Below are 22,942 nucleotides of genomic sequence, written 5' to 3'. Positions count from 1 at the left end.
CATACATGTTTAGCTACAATGCACATTCAATAAGATCAATGACCATCTAAAACACAAAAACTGTGACAACACTAGCTTACCATAAAATGGATTTCTATTTAAAAATTATACATTTATTTTTAACATCGGGACTCTTTTCAGTTTCAATTCTTTCACCACAGATTAGCACATAAATACATTACATGGCAGCATTGCTTTTAAAAACAGTACCTGAGGAGCTTGAAGAGAAGTTGTCTGAAGAGTTTCTGTTTGAGAATTAACATTCACTTCTGTCTCAACTTGCTCCTGAAAAAAAAACCAAAAGCATCACCACAGTTACACCACTTCCAATGAGTGACTTATATACAACACCCAGCACTCCAGAATGATTTACATTGTGCATATTCAGCAAAAGAAAAATGAAAGCATTGATGCTTGCTGCATTGACACCCTTCCTTTTAGGAAGGAATCACCACACTGGAGAATATTTCACTTATTAGGGATTTGACATCAACACAAGCTATATCACTTATCAGCTGTCACTTGTTTAACCAATTAACACCTTTTATGCAGAATCCTATAGCAAAACATTACATGTCATTCAACTCACTAAGACAAAAAGTGTATTATCAAGGAGGATCATGTGAAACGCTACAGAATTTGTTTAAAAATTCAACAGCTTTTCCACAGCTTTTGCCATTCTGCCAGTAAAGTTTTCCTCCTGCTTTAATGGGTTGAATCAGCTTTCTGAATGAATAGGTGAGTGTCAGAGACTGATTTGCAGGTAAAACAGTGGGACTACAGGACTAAAGCAGGACAACGGCACATTTTCATTTTAATAAAAACAGTCTTCTAGTTTAAAGTGTACCATGAACACACCCTAAAAAATGAATGCATTTCAATGGATGAAAACCTGTGTTTATGTTAATTTAAGAAATTTTATTCCACCATTTCCTTCCATAAATATTAAGGACAAAGACTTAGAGGAGACTGCCAATAAAAACTAACAGGATTACCTATGTCTTTCATAATTACCTGTATCCAGTGGATCTATTTTTGAAGTGAGGATTAAGTGCTTACATGTATTTCTGCCCTCACCTATCTTAACTTCAGAGACATTGCAAGGTGACTGCCTAACAATATACAATTCCTTGCTTATGGCCGTTGAAGCTATAAACCAAAGAACTTACCAAAGAGCAACAAGCATAAGCGTAACTTCCAGAGTATTCTAGAGACAACAGAATGTGCCCCATAAAAACTGCAAAATCCCAACTGGAGAGCTGCTATCATAAGGCTAAAAAGAGTCTGTCACCCTTTCTGTTCACCACTAAGGTAGAAAAATTGTCTGCTAATTACAAGATACTGGAGAGGCACACTGAATCTCCTAAGTCGCCAAACAGTATGCTGTAACTTCACACAATTTCACTTGCACAGAAGATTTACTTACTATCACTTGAAATTTCTTTATCTAAAAAGTGAACAAGGTGGCTGGCTTTAGGATGCTCAGCCCGACATGCAAACAGTAATTTTCCCAAATAACATATACAAAATTATACAGTCTAAGCATATATACCTTAGTTTCCATTTTTTCATGTTCATTCAAATCTATACAGCTAGTATCTTCACTTATTTCATCCTGCTGAAAAGCAAACACAGAAACTATTACAAATCATAAAATCGTATTTTTAAAAAAATCAACAAGAAAATAAGGTCTAAGTGTTTAAAAGGACAGAATTAGTTGTAAGACTTAGCATATTACAGGCTTACCAAAATAATGAATATTTTTAAGATAAGAATCTTGATTCTAAGCATTTGTGCTAATGCAGTACATGTGTCATGTGATGAATACCAACAAAATAAAAATACTAACACCGTGGCAAGCTGAAAACATCAAGCAGCAATGCAATCAGAATAGGAAATATCTGAAACTTGCAGTATGAGAATCAGCACTCTGGGTGAAATGAATATTCAAAGTTTTGAACATTGCTATGGTATGATCTCAAAATCTCAAATACCTCTTCAATTTTAATTTTCTTAGGAGACTCTTCTTTATGGGGAGAAGATGTCCTTTTCACTGCTGCGACAGGGCTAGGCATTTTTGTTGCAACATTTCCTGAACTTCTTGGTGATGGATTTAATAGATACGCTGAGGGAACAATTCTAGAGATGGTAGGCTTTGGTGGTGGAGAAATGGCTGGTTGTGTGGCAGTTTGAGGAATGCTTTCATTTGAAGTACCTATGGACAAACAATTTAAAGACCTTCAACAAGAGGAATCGACACAATCATTTCAGTTCAATCACTGGTATTTTTGGTCTCTAACCAAAATCTCTGATATCAAGCAGGCATCAAGGAAGTGGTACAGTTAATGGTATAGCATCATGTTTGGAACATACAAGTGTGCATACACTGCACAGTTTAGTTTCAAGCTCATTCTTGAGCTTGAGTGCCCCCTCAGCAAGTTCACTGGTGACACCAGGCTGTGTGGTGCAGCTGACACACTGGAGGGACGGGATGCCACCCTGAGGCACCTGGACAGGTGGGACGGGTGGGTCAATGCAAACCTCTTGAAGTTCAATAGAGTGAGTGCAAGGTCCTGTGGCTGGGTTGTGGCAAACCCAGGCACATCCACATGCTGGGCAGAGAAGTGACTGAGACAAAGTCCCTGAGGACAAAGACTTGGGGGCCATGGTTGATGAAGAACTCAACGTGAGCTGGCCAATGTGCTCACAGCCCAGAAAGCCAAGCGTGCCCTGGGCTGCAGCCAAAGGAGTCTGGGCAGTAGGTTGAGGGAGGGGACTTTTCCCCTCTACCCTGCTCTTGTGAGACCCCACCTGGAGTGCTGTGTACAGTTCTGGTGTCCCCAATATAAGGACATGGAACTGTTGGAGCAAGTCCAGAGGAGGCTGTGAAGTTGATAAGAGGACTGGAGCACCTCCCCTCCAAAGAGAGGCTGAGAAAATTGGGGCTGGTCAGCCTGAAGAAGAGAAGGTCGCATGGAAAACTCGCAGCAACCTTCCAGTAGGGGGCCTACAGGGAAGCCAAAGGGGTTCTTTGTCAGGAACTGTAGTGATGGGACAAAGAGCAGTGGGCACAAAGTGAAAGAGGGGAAATCTGGGTTAGGTATTAGAAGAAATTCTTTAGTATGAGGTACTGAGACACTGGAACAGGTTGTCAAAGGAGGTTTTGGATGCCCTGACCCTGGCAGTGTTCAAAGCCAGGTCAGTTAAGGCCTTGAACAAACTGGTCTACTGGGAAGTGTCCCTGCCCATGGCAGGAGGAGTCAGGGTTAGATGATCTTTTAGGTCCATTCCAAGCCCTTAACACATTATTCTGAGAAAGAATTCCTGTACCAGCCATAGGGTAGCCATGGCAATAACACTCTGCTTAGCCTAATTAAGCCTGCTTAAGGCAGGCTATATGAGCCCAGACAGAGCTCTGTATAATACAGCTGTAGTATTTGTGGTACCTAAGGAAATTCTACTATTCTATACTCAGCCATATATATGCATTGCCAAGACTGCATTAAATCAAATCCAAGAGCAATCTGATACTCCCTTTTTCACTCAAAAATTAAGTTTATCACTTCTCAGGCTTAGCTTATCCAGTGATAAATATGAAGTCATCACAGAGCATCAAATAAAGAATTGATATTATATACATCCTTTTGAAAAATGCTCCATATGACAAAGCTCTATCTCATCAATTGCCTACCTCAAACCCATAAGCGCACATAGGGAGATGCTCCAGGATGAGAAAAAATACATGGAGGAAATTTTTCATTAACAACTATCAGGTGATTAACATTTTGATTAACCAAAATATAAGAATGAACAACTTCTGATATGCTTCCAAATCCAAAAACCAGTCACGCCATTTAAGCTCCATTTAGTGCTCATGGACAAACTAACTCACATTGATGCACCTGTGACACGATAAAAATCAGAGAGAAGTAAGACTAAACCATGCCACACGTCAAGAGTGAATGAGAGATTTCATTTTGAAAGTCTAACCAGTCGCTCCCCTTTTCCATCTATTTCTGACTTGCTCCTTGTACACTAAAGCACCATCAAAAAAGAAGAGTAGCTGATTCTAAGAAAATATTTTCACCAGATGCTTTTATTCTTTGACTTCAGAGTGAAATTTTTAAATTTTTAAGTAAAGTGTACTTTTTCTTGCAGAAAACAGAGGATAAAGTCAGCACATGCAGTGGGACATATCCGAACAGACATCAGTAAGGAACGGGTGTTTCTGCTTACATCTGAGTCTTTTGCATTCCTAGAATCAATTTCAAGAAGCACAAGGAGCGGGAACATGGGAGGACAGACTACATACAGACAGTACAGAACCACCTTGAGTTTAACTACAAAATGAATTAAAAATAAATATAAAAATTGTTCTTCCAGCTTTAGATAATTTTTTCCTCATTTAGCTAACCAAACTACAGACCTACATTAGGTCATTGGAACACTACTGCTATTGTGTATAGCAAATATAAATATCTAAGAATTAAAGAATTAAATATCACAGCAAATACTTCTCTGATTTTATGAATCCTTAAGAAATTATTTAACTATGTGTATGAAGAAGAACACATTACAGCATGTGTTATGCAAAGTCTAGAAGACTCAAGCTGGAAGAAAAACTGCCCTATAAACATTTCCAAAAATTCAACAGAAACAATATGCTATGCCGTTTTCCTTACCCCCTGAGCTTTCACTGGAATTTATTTGTGGCACAGTGACTTCAGAAGCCTGTGTGTTGGTCACAGATGCTGCTGTTACAGCTGGCGCAGGACTGCTTCTGCTAAAAAGAGAAAAATTATGAAATGCTGAAGACATTAGTAAAGCTATGACATTACATGATCTGCCTTTCATCACATCGTATCTGCGACCAGTAACCACAGCTGGTATTTTACCTACATTACAGAGCAGAACTTATGCCAGTAAAAAGGTAAAAGTGAGCATTGGCAATCTACTATCAAACACAAGCAATGGAAGCTCTTTCAAATATTGAAATCACTCAATGACAGTTTTGAGACCAGAAAAAGGCTGTTTTTAAAAGACAGGCAAAAACTCAGGCAGTGTCCACCCAAATAATGAGCACAGGAAAACACAACAACTATTTACTGAAGGATGAAACAGAACCAGTGTAGGAGGACCAGAATAAAAAGTTTGGTTTTAATTTACACACACTGTTATAATGTTAATTTCAGTCTAAAATCATCCCAAACAAAGGCCTGGGGCTTCAAGTGACCAATCATAAAAATGATCCCTTTTCCATCATCAAGAAATTGGGAAGCAGTGTGTATCTAAAATCAGACAAAGGCAATTTCCACTTCACTTGTGACATCCTAGGTAAGACAGATTTATTTCAACAGCACAGATAGTGGTATCAACTACTGTTAACCGTTTACCGAGGAAGACTAACTGAAAGAACTTCTGTCAAAAGGACTAAGTCAGGTATTTCACCCTATACAACATCCTATAATAGATGTCTAATACTGCTGGACTGTAGGAGATTGATGACAACTTCTATGTGTATCAAAGAGAAAAACATGGGACCCTGGAAAGAAGAGAGTACACTCACTTACGTGGTAAACTGGAGTTAAGGTAGGAAAAGACTTAATACAGAAAGTTGGTATTAAGATAACTTTAATATGTACACCTTGAAACTAGTGGGAAATTATGCTCCTAAGCTTAATTTGCATAGGTACCATCAGTAACAATAGGAGCACTACTGATTTCCCAGACAGAAAATCTAAACCTCTCTATTATCTCACACTTGGAGCCAAAACTCACAAAATACTTCCTCACCCTCACAACTATCTGCTCACTACTTCTCACAGCCCCCTACTGCAGGTGCCAAGTTTTTCTATCATCATTTTCTTCTAAGAATTTTTACCCAAATTTATAATTCTTCTTCTCAAGTCCAGCACCATTGCTCCCTATCCCCCAAATTTTGCTATAGTGCTCAAACTGCAATAAGAGTGCTTACAATCTCCATCCAATTTGGAACATTCCCACTGCAGTATCACGTGTGCAGTATTTGCCATGCGTTTAACACAAGTAATTCAGGAAGATAACAGCAACAAGACTGAAAGTCTTCATTACCCCTGAGAACTTCCAGAACTGTTCAACGGACTTGTCTTCATAGCACTGGTAGGTGAAGGCACAGACGTGCTGTTATCACTGTCCATAGACAAGTCTAGGCTGCTGTCATTCAGAGCTGTCAACCTGATCCCTTCTGTCGAATGCTGCAAGCCACAAGGCAAAGGCAAATTCTGTTAGTCTAATTAAAAGTTTAAAAATCAACAGAAATTTAAGTTATTTTAAAATGCAAACTTAAATGGACAGTTTTCAAATCCTTTTACATGTAAATAATCCACTATCCTCTCACTACAAGCATTGACACTTTCATGTTCACAACTCTGGTACAGATTTGTCTGAATCAATCACATTCAAAAAGAAACTGTTACTGTATTTAATGATTATATTTTTCAGCTTTATTTCAAATTTCTTTGGTTTTGTGGACTTCAAAATACTTTCATTAACTTAAAAGTAAGTGATGTACATCAAAACAAACTGTACATAAAAAGAATTTAAAGAGGATTTGAACTTAGTCCATGGAGAAGAAAAACCCTTTTCTGACAAAGTACTACTACTTTAAGTGACATATTACTTAATACTTACATTGTTCTCTGAAACAGATCTACACTTGGTGTCAATAAAGACTTCCTAGTCCTTAAAACAGCATTCAATATAAAACAGCTATAGAAATAAAGCATGTTATTCAGCTATACTTAAAATAGAATATGTAGCAGTGCTTTAGCTATTAAAAAATCCAAGCAAACCTGTATTGCTCTCAGATTAAGCTAATACAAAGCAGTAGGGATTTTGAAATAGACTGAACTGTTCAATTCAAAGTTTCACCCCTTCTTACTGACTCAACTGAAATTAAACAATAATCCAACACAGCATCTTAATTAAAAACTAATGCTATCATTCTCATATGGCCACAGATAAACGACCCAGCCAGACAAGAAGATATTATCCACATTGTTGATGCTCTGAGAAACATAGTATTATATTCAGTGCACCTAATAATACTGCTACACTCCAATGAGATCATTTGCAGGTAAAATTAAGATCTCAAAATGTGATTTTAATTCTCTGACTAGTAAACCTAAACATCTAAGTAAACGTAAATTAGTAAACCAAAAAATCAAAAATTTGAGAGCAACAGTATTTTTATTGCTTTCATATATTAGAGAAGTTTACCTTTTTCTTTTTCTGAAGCACATGATTAGGTAGCAGTTGGTGAAGTTGCTTACGTTTCACATGCCTTGCAGCAATCTTCATATCCATCTCAAACATCTTGCTGTTTATTGCTTGCCTATAAACTACAATTAGAATAATATTAAGACATACTGAAGCATTTTGCAAAGTCCACTTACTTGCCCAGGCAGAAACAATTTGCATTTCAGAGCACTTATTACCCTCAAGAACAAGAAAAATGTTTCCCTGTTGCGGAGGAAGAAAGGGAACTGCCTAGCATGCCAGCACTGATAGTACAAACACAAACATTGCTTTGGAAACAGGTGACCTGTTTTTCAAGAAAAATGTCTTGCAAGCACACAGTTCTCTGTATTTTCAACAAGTTTTAACTGGAAGAGCTCAGAAGCAAACTCTTTATTTCATCTCAAAGTGATTAAAGACAGAAATAAATTTTCCTCATAAGAATTACAGCATTTACATAAAATTATTTTCTTTGCAGGTGATTTTATTTATGCAGCTCCACCAACAAATGGCTTTTAATTCAGTATTTAAGTGCTCATTTGCCACCTAATGTATTAAAATTACTCTGGCAACTCACACATCACTACATTTTTATACAGAAGTAATTTATGTTTAGATTTTTTCTTTTTTCTTGAGATTTTTGGTGCTCTGGTTTTGGTTTTGGTTTCTTTTTTTAATTTTGTATGGCCATTTTGGTAGTTTTGTTTGGTTGGTATTTGTTTCTTTTAATTTTGTCTAGTATGACAAGTTATTTCTCTTCACCTCAGAACATCTGCTTCTGATAAATCACCATGGTAAGCACTAGTACAAGAACTGCACTGGAAACCAGGATGCTGGGCTCAAGTAAAGCCAGGGAAAAATTAAAAGCTTGTTCCTTCACACTGACTGTCTCCACAACATTGAACAAAAGCTGGGGCAAATGTATGAATAAAAAATGGTTCTGTAGCTCTTAAATACAAAAACCTGAAGAGGCATCTCTCTGATTCACTGTCTAGTCTACAAACATTAAGGAATCTCACTGAATAGGCTGTGAACAGGTAATTAAAAAGGTGTTAAGAGAGAGGCACACAAAGAGCTCAGTGAATACTGAGTATTAAAGCAAGTACTGCACTACTCCTTGGTATTGAAGAAGCTCATAAAGCCTCTCTGTAAAAAACTATACCAGTTACAGCTAAGGTAGAAGCACGCTCAATGAAACCAGACACTGTTAAAGCATTCCATATTCCGGACATTAGGTATTATCAAAGTTTCCATACAACAAAAACCTAGATCACTCTTCATGTCTCTCTTCCTCCCCTTGCTCCCACTGAAAAGCAAACTATTCTTTAATTCCATCCTGGAAAATAGTTAGTTACTTTTGATAAAATCTTAGGATCTATTCAAAAAGACAGGGCAAAGAAGTCTTTAGGCTGGATTAAAAACAATGAAGACAGACCCACACTAATTTCAGATTACCAAAAAAACCCACATCACACAAACATAAATTGTTTACTAGATTGTTACTTCTGGAAGCATATTCACAAACCCTTTGCATCACAGTTTGTAAGGATCTTGATTAAATGCTACTCCACTTACAAGTGCATCTAGTTAGACAAATTTCAGGAATACAGTGCAAATAAATCACATCAAAAATCATAAGTGCAAGTTTTAGTCTTTTCATACCAAAAAATCTTTGACCAGTATACTACTGAAATATCTATTTATAAACAATGAAAGACCTGAGAAATTAACTTCTGAATTCTTTCACTCCTTCAAGGCAGCAGCCAAGGTATTATCTTTTCTAAATTCTCAAAAATTAGAATGATGTTCCTATAGTTGCTATAGTATCGCCTTCATCACTAATAATTACAAGAAATATTTCAACTCTCAAGAAAGAGATGCCTCTCTGCAGCTATATATGACAATAAACAACTTTGAAATCTTGGTATGATTTATAAATATGCCTACATATTTATTGCATTCACAGGTGTGAGGTGGAAGGGGGACCAAGGTGTTCAATTCCCTTGCTTCCTCAAACTGAGTCTTAGAAATTCAGAGACCATGGCTGCATAAGGTAACACTTGAACCTACTCCTTTAGCTCTGTAAACACAGAAAATTTGAGCCTAAACTGTTATTTGTTTAGAAAAAAAAAACACAAAAAGACCCAACCTGTAAATTTATTAGATAAATCTGTCAAAGCTACTGTTCCTGACACTCTGGTGTCATACTCCCCAGCTGCTACTAATTCTTTGCTTACAAAATTTCCTATGTGTGTACTAAGTTACTTTAATGAATCAAAATGTAAACATCAGTAAGTCAAAAAGCTCTCTTCCCCTGAGTGTCAGACATGAAAGTAAAGATTACTGAATCAATTATCTAGTATGAAACACCATGTAATAAAAGACATTTTTGTTAATCCACTGATAAATTTAGTTTTACCAAGTAACAAAAATATTTAAACTATGCTGAAAATTTTTGAGGTTAAGCTTGCTAGCTTGTGTATGATAACTAATTCATCTGTTTAATAAAGATTACAAAATAGTGTACCACACTTTTAGTGAGATCTGCAAGATGTATTGATAATTTTTATCACTTTTAATAAGAACAAACTGAAAGTGATTAGTCTAAATCCTAACTAGATTTAGGAACATTAAAACTCATTGAGAGTGTGTTTCATGAAATAAAACCTCCAACTCCTCAGCTGAAACCTTCTGTGTAGTACAATTCTACTATTGCTATGAGCATTATGAATAAAAACTTCATTTTGAGCAAAGTCAGTAACTTCAAAAAGTTTATTAATATCAGAACACCTAAAAAGCAAAACTCACCTGTGTCTGTAAAAGACTGAATGTCGTAGGTAAGATCAACACTTAAATTTTCTGAGTTTTCAGTTTTCTTAAACACCAACCCAATCACCCACATTGTACGGTATTCCTCCCTGGAAAATTTTATAAAAAACAGTCATGTAATACTGACAGAATTAAACAGCTTAATAAGTTATTTGCTGCAATAGACAACAGTTGTACTTTCTAGCTCTAGTAGCAATAGGAAACTGGACATAGAAGGTAAAACCCGAGTTGACTAACAATATTCTTTTTTCATTCACAATATAAGTCATTAAACACTACACATCTACCCCCAGCAAATGAACTGAGATCATCAGTAGATTACTCCATTCAACCGTGTTCCCATATAGATACTCTCATGTAGCTCCTAGCATGAGAATAACCAGATCTCAACTCGACATAGCAACTATAATGGCAATGAAAGTAATTAGAACCTATTGCCTAATTAAGCAACTTCCATTTTGCAACTTAAACATGTCTTCAATGCTCAAATTTCTTAGCTGTAACTGACTACAAACTGCAGATTTCAGTTAAAACCTTCCCTTTGACAGCTCCCCTTTACATGGGATGGTGAAAGAATGTCCTTTGTATACACTGTAAAGATAACCTTTGCTAGAAGTATTCCCTGAATCAAGTCCTCTGAAATAAGAGCTAATTGGATCCTCTGATTATGCAGGCAGTTGTAGCTATATCCACCCACTAAACTGGTACTGAGGAAGTGCTGCTTGCTTTTGTCCAATTTTACTTGGAACAATGTGTAACAATTAAATAACCTCTTAAAAAAAGTAGCCCCATACTGTACTTAAAGCAGTTTATGTGTGGAAAAGGCCCTGTGCAAGAGTAACAAGGCTTTTCACATATCCCAGTAAAGACAAATTCCTCCCTCATTCTCACACTTCACACAAAAATATGATTCCTAACAAATTAATTACAATGCTATCTTGAAATAAAGTCTTAAAAGAATTTCCCGCCCCCACACACCTGCAACTGCTGTTTTGAATGGAGGAGGAGGGAGTCAAAAAACATTTAAAATCCTCAACAATCTGAAGCACTTGATACTCTCTCCACTGTTTCCACAACCTGACAAATTCTAACCACAGCCATTATGATTTCAATGATATTCATGCCAATTGCTAAATTTTATAACATTAAATGAACTTAGTTACTCAAGAGCTCTGTTGTACAGTGCCTGATGTTCTCCCAGATTCTCAGTGCTTCCTCACAATTAAAACAGCATCAACTAAGTAGCAGTAACTTATACAGGTTGGCAGGAAATTATGCAATTAATACAGTTATTAACAAAAATAATTTCCCCTTATTTTCTGATTTAGAGTCATTCTTATACAGAATTAAAGAGTACCTAATTTAAATAATACCTATTTTAGATATTATTTAAGAAGAGCTGAGCATCATTTGTTTGCCTTTGGGTGCTGCCATTAAAAATTAATCCTTTTAAGATTCTATAAAAATATCCGTTTATTTATTACTGAAATTGTGTTTTAGTTAAGTTAGTTTCTCCCTACTAAATGAAGAAAATAGGTTTGCTTACTTGTCAGGATTCTCCTTGGGTGCTGGGAATGACTGTGGATTCACATGAGCCAGTGTAATGAATTCGTTCTTCTCCAGATTTCCAACTAGAATACGGATTTTTGATTCCACCAAGCCCACCCTGTGTAAATGTCATTTATTAGCAAGATCTCATTTACAGGAAATAATAGAAGTATCGAACATCACATATCAGGATTAAATCCTCGACATTCTCCTTATACTAATACTTGAGACTACTAATGAATTAGTGCACGTCAGATTAACTCAGATCAATAATTTCAGTTAAGGCGTTACAAAAGCTGACAAGGCAAGCTTAAGAATGCCCTGCAGCTCTCTCTGCAGCCTGATTTCACAAATGGAATTAAATACAAGACATTACACATCAAGTAAAAAGCAGTTAGAAAGGACCACCACATATTTATCCAATATTCTTTTGGCTACAGATCATGAATTTTAGAGGTGAAGAAATTCCCAATACTTGCCAATCTTAGAATTTCACTAATAAAAGAGCAGAAACAGGGAAAGCAGAATTTTTGTTTTGAGAAACAGCATTTCATGTAACTGAAAACATACCTCCTCACACTGCTTATTAAAAAAAGTGCACAAGGCATTTGTAAAGTAAACCTGAGACTTCTGTTAAGGAAAAATTCAAGCAACAGCCTTCACTCCCTAGTTTTTCATTTTTACTGTTTTTTTTTCAGAACTCTACTATCTTTACCCAATTATTTTTGAAACACTGAAGCTCTCCACTTTCATTCATTAAGAAGACACCTGATATTCCCTTGTCCAAGGTTGCTGGTGAGGGGGAAGGGAGGTGCTGCTTTTGTTTTTTTGGTGGGGGGAGGGTGGGTGTTTTTTGTTAAAATCTCAAGGACTACTCACCATTCTAGTCGCTGCTTTTCTGTCGGTGCGCTTGCTAGGAGTACAATATAATGCCTTTGGAGATAAAGACAATATGCTATTCTATAGATATTTCTAAAACTAGACATTCAAACCTTAACATTAAAACTTTGCAGTAAACTCTACATTGTAAAATACAGATTATTCATTTAAGTATATACCTTACGTTAAATTAAGCTTTGTTAAGTAGAAAAAGGGGCTATGTCTCAAGTGTATGACTAATAGACCTAAAAATATTTTGGAGTTTAGGGCCATTTGCAATTCCACTGTAATGCCTTAATAAAAGGTTAGGAATGTAGCACTAGTTGAAATATTTCAACACCTCATGAGATCAGAGATTTAACTACTACAAATCAAGAGAAAAGTTGTTCACAACTACCTTTACAGGTCAGCTGTCTTAGTTGCAATATTATTTCTGAATAGTGAGAAGAGTGCTTAGCACATATGCATTTGCTCAAAACCCAAAATAACACTATGAAATGTGGTTTAAAAATTTGTATCTGCGTTTTGGAATTCTCTCAAGGCACTTATCTGAAATTTCATAAGGAATGCTTCCTCTGATGATAATTCTTAAACTCTGAACTATTTTCCAGGATATTCAGTGTATAACCACTGTAAGCAGATTTCAAAGAGACGGTATACAAAACAAAAACAGTATTTTAAAGAAATCCAAGGACAGCAGAATGGGAAAAGATTACTTTTAGCTTGAGTTCCTAATGAGGGCACTGAGGCAATCTCACATGCTTACAGGCAGGTTTTTCAGAAGTTCAGCTGGGAAGTCTTTAGCATCCTAAGTCATCCAGTGCTGCACTACTCTATACAGATATAGCATGTTTAGGTACCTTCAAGCAGGATTAAAGGACAGCAGTAACACAAGAGACCAGTCCCTAGCATATAGCTCATGGAGAGGAAAGCAATGTCAATGACACTGGAAAACTATGCTACAGAGTTCTCTGGTGCCACAGGCCTTCAAATCACAACAGCAAATCCAAATCAACAGATCAAATTAGCAGCTACATGTTTCTGTACTTATTTTTAGGTGGCAGGAGCCAAAATCCTGCTACATGCTACAATTCTCTGATTTCAGTCAGATGATGTCAATGAAACAAGGGAACTGAAAGGGAGAAATATGGAGAAACATCTTCCCTGTTCCGAACAACAGAGAGATAAAATAACCTACTCATTTTGCATTTTGGCAGTATTAACTGCTTCACAGGAAAATGTTATGGAAAAAGATAATAAGAGACCTGTAATTCTCTGTGAGAAGCTACTAATTACTAATGTTGGTTTATTCTAAGGAGCACTACACTTTCAGTAAGATTCCTACACCATACATATCACACACCTGCAGAATGTTTCACTCAGTAGACATGACAATGTTTAAGCTTTTTGATATTTTTAACCACGTCTGAATCGAAAAAGACAGATTTCAAAACTGCAAATATTTGAAGAAATCAGTTTCCCAGTTACTTATTAAAAGCATCCCTGTGAAACACTTCTGAAGAACAACATAAAAAGAAAGTAATTTGGCTATGTCTCAACTAGCTGGTAAACATCTAGAAAAAAACTAGTTGGTAAATATCTAGAAAAAAAACCTAAGTCTTATTTATGAAAAAATAAGTGACTGTCAACTATTTTTGATCAGGTAGTGTTTGCTGAAAAAGATCCAATTTCTTCTCACTCAACTACCAGCTGTTACTGCTGAGGGAATTATTCTCTAGAAATTTCCTACTACCATTTTTAATGCAATTGAATATATAGTCTTAAAAATTAAGATACCATTAGTTTTAAGAGTCCAAGGTCTCACTGCTAAATTTTGCTAAGGCAAGATTTTTTTTATCAGTGCCTTATTCATAGTTTTATCACAAAGCACATGTGTAATTCAGAAGTATCTATCACTTCATTATAAAGAAAAAATGGTCTTAGCTTAAGCTTCTGCCTCTCAGTGGCAACTTTTAGATTCTGGTCTTATTCTGAAGTGTATCAGTTTGGGGTTTTGTTTGTTTGGGGGCTGGGATGTTTTCTCACTGTCTTCCATTCATAATTATGTTCATAAAAAAAATCTAATATAGATAGTATAGAATTATAATACATCATTAACACATGTCTTTCTAAAAAATAACCCAAATTAAAGTCATACTACTTTCTGGAGGGAAAAAAACCAAAAAAAACCCCAAAAAACCAAAAACGCCAACTGAGAACACCTGAACATATAATTTCAATTTTTCTTTATTACTTGTCTGGGAATTACTTTTATACTTTACAGTCCTATGAAGCCAAGAATTTAAACCACCTTTTTAAAAGGTATATTTATATTCTACTTATTTAGCAGAATTATCTCTTAATGACATAGAAAGGATATGCTAGAGCTCATTAAATGAGTGCTAGTTCTCTCAAAATCCTGCTCTCTTGGTCTTAAGCTATAAGGATTTCACTCTCATGCAACATTTCAAACTCATATCCATTTGAAATTCTTGCCACTTCCCTGTAAAACACCCTATCTACGCGTTCTTTGTTGTTGCCTTTCCCTTCTAAAAATTTGAATCTACATGAAGGGCAGACAATACATGTTGCAATTCCCTAACTCCAAGTAATTGCTGACATTTAAAAAGTAAGAAAAAAAAGTAACTAAAAGCAGATTTCCTAGTTTTCCTAATTTCTAATCTGCTCCTATTATGCAGGTATGCATTAGCCTATAGATTTCCTTGGTTTATTTTAAACACAGACAGCAAGTCAAAAGTGCTTATGAACAATAGCTATTCAGCAACTAACTGCCATTGAGAGTGATAGATTACTGAAACTATTCTTTCAGAGATTAAAAGAAATTCTTGTCTCAGAGCAAAGATCAGATGTTCTCTTATCTGGCAGAGCATTACACACTGCTATGAATTGCAGCAGAACATGCCAAAGCATCTACAATTTAAACAGGGGAAGAGTGTGAAGAGGGAAAAAATTTCAAAATATCTATCTTTTAGATGGAGAACTGACCAAGAGATCTGACTTTACTGGATACAGACACAGACTGCATACAATTATTTACTTTGTAAATACTACTAACTAAAATTAAAAAACTAACCTAAGGAAAAACAGATAAAATCTTGAGTAATTTAAATTAAAGCAGACTCCATAATACCATTCCATACTTAAAAATCAGAGCAAAGACATCTTGTGCAAAACAGAAAACCTGGATATATAATGTTGAGCAAGAGAATTTTATTGCAACACCTGGTAAAATGGTTTAAGCTGGTACACATAAAAATATGTATTAAAATGGAGATTATTTCAAATGACAATAAAAGCTTCCTATTTTTTTCTACTTTTGAAAGAAATGAAGAAAATGTATTGGGGAACTTAGGAGCAATCTCTTGAACAGAAACTGATTTGTCTGCAGACCATTTTTTACTTCAAAAAATAATATAATTTAACAGTATTTTTTTAAATGTTTTCAATCTTAAGCTCCAAGGAACAACATAAAAGCCATCCAAATGTTTTAAAGCTTTTATCATGCAAAAGGTATAGAAACAAAACACAGACACATTATGAAGGTCATCAGTCTCTTTTAATGGGGGAACTGTATATTTCAATCTTGTTTAGATTAGTACAAAACCAACCAACCACTCAAAACAAACAAGTGTAAAATATATTTGATCTTGATTCAAGAAAAATGGGTCTCCAATTTCAACTGAGGGCAAAGAAGATGTAGTCCATATTTTAATAATCCATATTTATTATAAAAATACAACTTTCAGCAAATCCGTATACATTTAACAAGCTTCTGCCCCACAAGTATATTACTAGAAACCCTAAAAGTGTGAAGTGTGAATTTCAATATTTCCCTCAGAGACATTACAAAATTAGAAAAGCTAGGTGAGAGTCAATATAAGATCCAAGAGCCTTAAACTTTAATGAAAAAAATCTATGAATAACTAGTACAACTGGTAGTTAGTCAACACAATTGCAAAAATACCTTTTATTACCAGAGTAAACTGCTGACTGTATTGACAGAAGAAAACACAATTTTGAGTACTTATTCATCTAAGTACTGACCTTCAGAATAAGTTAACATCTTTTTTCTTGGGAAGGCCCATTGTTAGAATGCTTACTGACAGGACTAAAGAATATTTCTATTAGTCAAACCACCAGATGACACTTCTTCAATGTTATTGGTAGGTGGCATACAAATTCTAGACTTAACTGGCGACATTCTAAATATCTGCTCAAGGACTAATTGATTTCTGAAATACAGGTTTAAGACACAAAATGTACCTGAGGAGATTATATTACTTTCCAAGAGAAAGGACAGTAGTGTATTCTCTCTCCCACGCTAGAAAAAAAATCCTAACAAAACATTTTTGGACATCTAATGTATGTATATTTATGATCCTGTGCTACAGAGCATTATGAGGTAGTTCAACTGATAAACTTTAAATATTCTGCCATGCCATAAAATACATACTTGTACTTCTGAAAGAAGTTTGGAGCTTCAAAAAGTTTGGACCACTCTGCCTTACTCAGCAAAATTTCATCTGTGATAGCAAGACCTAAATTATAAAAAGAAAAAATTTAAACTTCTTTTAAAAAATACAGTTTAGTATCCAGAGTAAAGACAGTTTGTTAACTAAGCAAAATCTACTAAGAATTACTTCCTCCCTTCAAATTCACAGCAATTTATCAACAAGATTTATAATTCAGTCATACTTTCACTGGTCATTAGATAAACAAACCATATTATTAAAAAAACTCAATCTGTGTAGAAATGTATGTTAATTGATCTGATTATTTCCCGTATTTTTGCTCTGTGGCGTAACACAGCTCCTTTTTGTTTTTTTTTTTGCATATGCCACACTGACTATTCAGTTCAAAGACAACAGATCCTTCCCTTACAGTAATTCCCTTCTATCACCCCTTGTGCAAGGCATTTTACAAGGCAAAGAAATAGTGAGTCAATAAGATACTGCTCTGAGAAAGCTAGCTGTAGTTGCTCCCTGCATCAAATCTACTTCTTGCTTTGATAACATCTTCCCTTATCTGCTATAATTATTCATTACTTGGATAAATCCAGAGGACTCATCGTCAAGAGAGTCTAGTGACTTATATTAGGCCTAGAAACAGGCATCAAGTGGAACCATTGCTAATCCTTCATGTAACAATCTAAGCCACTAAAATGAAGTTATTATACCATTAGTTCTAATTTTCAGAGCACAAGGCATCCTCTTTCATTACCCTCAGTTTCTAAGAGTGAAGGACAGACCTGCAGAAGGATCCACTAAGTTTGCATTGTTAAGCGTAACAGGTCAAGTTCAACCTCTCTCTAAACAATCTGTCAATAAGCTGTTTAACATCCACCCACCTCCTCCTTTCAAAGCATACCCACAATAAAACCATTTTAAACCTGTCTGAAAACATCTATATAGAGAGCATAAGATAATACTTACCTTGTTTAAATTCCTCAACCATGACCATCCGTGTGGAAACGGACACATTGTACGTGGAGTTCTGCTGTGGGTATGCTGGTGTAATTATAGGCATAAGATGGTACCTATCACTGGGGTTTACCTACATATAACAACAGCCAATCAGTTTTCTTCAAGCATACACATCAGTTAACAAATTTGGATTTCTCCCTTTACTACAACCAAGTCTTAAGTTCTAAGAGACCTTTGTTTGCAGACCAAGAGTACAGAGAAAGTTTAGAAAACAAGAATAATGCTTTCACAAAGGACATCTTTCTGAACAACAGTGATGTGGGAGGGCTGTAACCTGTCAGCACATCAAGTTGCAGGCATTTCTAAATCCAGAAATGCCAACCAAACAGAACAATTTCTCTCTTTAATAGGAATTAGTTTGTGATCACATGAAACCAAGGACACCTCATCACCATACAAGCACCTTCTGCAGAATGACTGTCTTCGGACCTTGTGAAAGATATTTTATACTTTATTTCTGTAACACTACTGAAAATTAAGAGCCATTTTAAGAAAAGAGGCTCTGTGGAACCTGACAGAAGCATCACTTGCATTCACGTACTTTTATTTAACAGCAGACAGGGTAACAAAAAAAGAAAGGACACAACATACACACCAAAGTACATTAAAATATTATTAGGGTAACAATCTTGTAGAAGGTAAATAAAAGATAAACCCCTGCCATTACCTTAGCCCACTTTGATTAGTTACTACAACAGTTCCCGTCACACACTGACCTCAAACTTCCTGTTTCAAGAATAACAGACTCAAGAACATGTTTTTAACCGCTTCACATATTTAAATGTGAACTTTTGTCAATCAGAAAAAAAATATTTGAAGTAAAGAAGGGAATACAACTCAACCTCTGATGCTTACACTATTCACCAAAATAAAGATTAGCTGAATACTACGACTGACAAAACAGCTTGAGCACACTCATATTATGCCCTACTGAAAGCTCACAATGGGAGCCATGCATCTGCTGCAAACTGTTTCACTGACTGCCTGAAGGACAAACATGTCCAATATCCTTAATGTAAGTGCTACAAAGATGGAGATCAAGTATTATAAACAATACACAAAACAACTAAGAAGACTTCAAGTTATGATCTTCTTTGGTGCAAGATGAAAAGACACTTTACCACCACTATATGGAACCAAGTCTATCTTGCTGTAACTTGCACTGAATTCAAGATACTCGCAAAAGTAACAGGCTTTAAATAAAAAGCAAACTATTTTAAGATTAGAAATTTTCCAAAAATGCATCACTTTAAGACATAACTATTTATGCTGAATTTTTATTAAGATCACTTATTTCAAAAATTGGGAGAAAAACTACATTGTTTAGCAAGTGTGCTTCAAGCAGTCAATTCAGAAAATTAGGGTAACTTTGTTCTATATTCAGGAGACTTAGAGGCTACCTATGAAGATATAACACCACAACATTAAGTTCAATAAACCCAAAATGAAGTTCACCTAGAATTTTTTAAGCAACCGAATTTATTGTACAGCGTGACTTAGAGGGGAAAAAATAACACACTAACCCTTGGGTCCCATACAGGCAAATTAAGATTGCATTCTTCTGGCTGTTTCAATAGCACTGGATTTGGCCATTCCCTGTTCAAAAAGATTGTAGCACTGAATAAGACTACTGGATAAAACCATGTATGATACACAAACAACACTTTTGAATGTGACCCATATTAAATCTTCTCTCAAAATAAAGCACCATTTCCTCACGACTAGGCTGGTCTAACTGGGGCTGTTTAAATAAGCTGTATTGCTGAACTACAACACAACTGCAATTGGCTTCTCCAGGGCATCAGAACAAGGCATTTTCTGTAGTCCTGAAGGTTTATAACCACTGCTTTAGATAACTAATTAAAACTCCTCTATATTCTTCCTGAAATATACTAATCTAAGATAAATTCCTCTGTGAAGATTGACACTGAGTCCATCTTCAAGCCAGCTGTTTCATGTACAAACTATAGAATGAACAGCCAGCACAGTTACAGGCACAGAGCATCATTACAAACCATATGTATTAAAAGTACATTATAATCATGAGAGAAAGAAACCTTTTTAATTAAACACTAAAAAGTAACACTTGTTCTCCAAGTCATCTTACCCCATGAATAAAAATTATCTTCCTATAAAGAGCAGAAGTCAGTTAATCTCTTGGAGTTTGTACATTATGCTCCTATGCCATGCACGTACAAACTTGAGAGAATTCCAAGAAACACATTAAACAGAGATTGCAACCAATTCCCCTCTATTACCTTGGTGTGGCAAAGTATTACTACATACCTCAAGGAGGCTATAAAGCCTATGAATACAAGACAGTGAAAGTGTGCAAATTATCTTCACATTAAGAAGAAAAGACACTATACTTGGAGCAAAGCAACACCTTGGTGATTCTTAAAGTCTGTCAGTGTCTCATGAAGAATACAGGTATGTAAATACGGACTTTCAAGAAAAACAGTACTCATTTGTAATCTGCAAAGTTCACTTTTGTCCCATTTGTTCTAAAATTACTTGGAATGTTCCCATCAGAGTTATTCAAACCATGTTTCTGAGCTAACTAGCTCAAGAGTATGAAATGGCATGTAATTCTGAAACACCTACCACTCTACAGTGAAAAGATTAAAACCCACATTTTTGCCATTGGTTCTCTTAAATTGCATTTAAGCTATGTGCCTAAATCAGATACTGGCATACCTCCTTTATCCATTATCTCAGTACCTGAATGTTAAAAGACTCTAAATTTTGGGGTATATGCTATTATTTTGTAATATAAAAGTATTTTATCTGAAGAGTCTGGTTGAATTACAAAAAATATTTGAGAAAATTTTTAAAGAGATTTTGATAAAATTAATTAAGAACTGGGTGGCTTTGGTTTGGATGCTTTAAAAACAAAGTATGTTGGATGATTTACTGAAAAACTAAGCTGACAATTTCTGGTGGCAAGAACAATGCTTCTAACTTAATTTGGTAACAGCTGAAAATGGTACCATAAAAACAGGACTAAAATTTAGTGTCTACAAACAATTTTATTTTAGTTTAATCTAAATTAAAAACAAACAAAAAAAAAAAAAAAAAACATACCATTTAGAAAATACCAAGAAAAATTTATGTACAAGAGTTGATGCTATTGCATTTGGATAAAGCTGGCAAGTTCTTGCTACTAGCATAGCCCAGGAAACACCGCCAAGGAAACCTAGTATATTGGAATAGATGTTGTGGCCTGTGGATCGAGAAGAGAAAGACAAAAGGAGAAACGTGTCAGTAATCAGAAGAGGTAGTGAAAACTTCACAAATTTTGGAATATAACTGCTTACGTTTTGCCCACAATTTGATAGCTCTCAGTGTTAACCTGAAGTTGTCAATGTTTGGTACTAGATGCAGAATTTCATCGGTTACCCGGCAACCTGCAAAAGAAAGAATTAATTACAGTTGCTGCTTCCAAAGTTTCTGGCTTGCTTATCCTCCCCCACCATCAACACTACCAAACTTTTTAGACAAGCGTGCTGGAAAACTCATTTCCTATTCTGATCAATTTTGTTTAGGATTAGAAAGCTTCATATATTTTCATGTGCCTCTTTTCACTTAGTGTTTTATGGCAACACTCAGGTAGCCAATTCATGAGCACTTAACTACAGATTTGGAGTGCTACTTGATTTTTTTGTTGTTAATTAACTATATAAGCTGTTGAAGGAACAAACAAGTTCTGCTGTTGTATGAACAGATGAAGTATATCATGGAATGTGCAGGCATAAGTTTTCAGGGTTAAAGTCCTCATGAACCTACAGAAAACCTGCCAGCCATAGGTCAAAGCTTTGAATGGTAAAGGCCAGGCTAAAAAGACTAGTTCTTAAACATACTAGCGCCACTACTATTTTGATGGCATATTTTAAGACTGTAACATTACAGATGGCAGTGTTAATTGCTTGATTTTATGGGGCTTTTAATACAGAATAAGTAGTACTTCATTGTTACTAAGTAGTTGCAGTGAGCTGTTTGGAAGAAAATAGTATTATCTAAGACTACTTTTAAAGTAAGAGGCAACTACAATGCTAGAGATTGCACAAGATGTGAATTTCACGAAACAGTTTAAGTGGATGTGATGATCTCAAATTATGAAGTTTTTAGTTTGTAACAACAATCAGAGCTCCTCATGCAAAAATGCTCCTCTTCCCCCTCAAGCTGCAGCCAGGCTGAAACCCCTACCATCCTGTACATAAATAACCATTCTTTAAATGAAGGTATTATAGAGAAGTTAAGGGTTACACAAGCTACTAAAGAACTGACCTCAAACTGACAACATTTTGCTATCTCCAATTTATCATTGAACCAATTTAATGTATGTTTATGCAAACACAAATTAAAAAACAAACACACATCTTTATTTATAAAAATAGGTAATGCTTCACACAAAAGTCTTGCTAGTCCCATTAATTTCTAGAACCATATACCAGCCAAACAAGAGAAAAAGATCACAGTCTGGCCAACAAGCAACAACCCCTCTTTCCAGAAAAATATACAAAACCGGCAATAACTTTATTTCCAGATATGAAGTTGCTGTATTTTCAGTCAAATCCACAACTACTGTATCAAAGAATCTAGGATAGTTATTTAAAGATTAGACAAGTTGATATACAAATCAGTACATACATACCATTAAGACTTCGTATGCATCTAATGTCTAAATTTTTAAGTAGGCTGTCGTCTCGTAGATCTAAGTCCTCAGGAATAGTTTGCAGTGCTAATCTTGCAAACAAAATATCAATCTTAAGAACAAAAAAAGAGGCAAGACATTAGAAAACTGTTCTTTCTTTTGTAGGATTCTCTAAGTCATTATCATCAAGTTTACTAATAGTAGTCTTGCTAGTACAAAGAATCTCTTTAAAAAATACATACTAACATCCTTC

At 35.4% G+C, this 22,942-nt stretch overlaps 1 protein-coding gene across 4 annotated transcripts in view; it reads right to left on the bottom strand.

Annotated features, from left to right (window-relative positions):
- Window positions 1–22,942, bottom strand: part of PAPOLA (poly(A) polymerase alpha) — a 43,369-nt gene that overhangs the window by 4,077 nt on the left and 16,350 nt on the right. The window contains exons 7-21 of one of the 4 annotated variants that reach the window (XM_030948607.1): window positions 22,690–22,801; window positions 21,353–21,442; window positions 21,120–21,258; window positions 19,559–19,631; window positions 17,985–18,105; window positions 17,006–17,090; window positions 12,532–12,585; window positions 11,651–11,770; window positions 10,084–10,193; window positions 7,258–7,379; window positions 6,091–6,233; window positions 4,683–4,783; window positions 1,995–2,215; window positions 1,553–1,618; window positions 211–285 (exon numbers count right to left, since the gene is read on the bottom strand). In XM_030948607.1, the coding sequence (XP_030804467.1) occupies window positions 211–285; window positions 1,553–1,618; window positions 1,995–2,215; window positions 4,683–4,783; window positions 6,091–6,233; window positions 7,258–7,379; window positions 10,084–10,193; window positions 11,651–11,770; window positions 12,532–12,585; window positions 17,006–17,090; window positions 17,985–18,105; window positions 19,559–19,631; window positions 21,120–21,258; window positions 21,353–21,442; window positions 22,690–22,801 (1,632 nt within the window). The remainder of the gene's footprint in view (window positions 1–210; window positions 286–1,552; window positions 1,619–1,994; window positions 2,216–4,682; window positions 4,784–6,090; window positions 6,234–7,257; window positions 7,380–10,083; window positions 10,194–11,650; window positions 11,771–12,531; window positions 12,586–17,005; window positions 17,091–17,984; window positions 18,106–19,558; window positions 19,632–21,119; window positions 21,259–21,352; window positions 21,443–22,689; window positions 22,802–22,942) is intronic. The other 3 variants (XM_030948609.1, XM_030948610.1, XM_030948608.1) reach the window with 3 other exon arrangements.

Source organism: Camarhynchus parvulus, chromosome 5 (genome assembly GCF_901933205.1).
Source record: "Camarhynchus parvulus chromosome 5, STF_HiC, whole genome shotgun sequence".
Classification (NCBI taxonomy): domain Eukaryota; kingdom Metazoa; phylum Chordata; class Aves; order Passeriformes; family Thraupidae; genus Camarhynchus; species Camarhynchus parvulus.
Note: the sequence above shows the minus strand (reverse complement) of the source record. Positions and strands in the feature narration are given on the sequence as shown.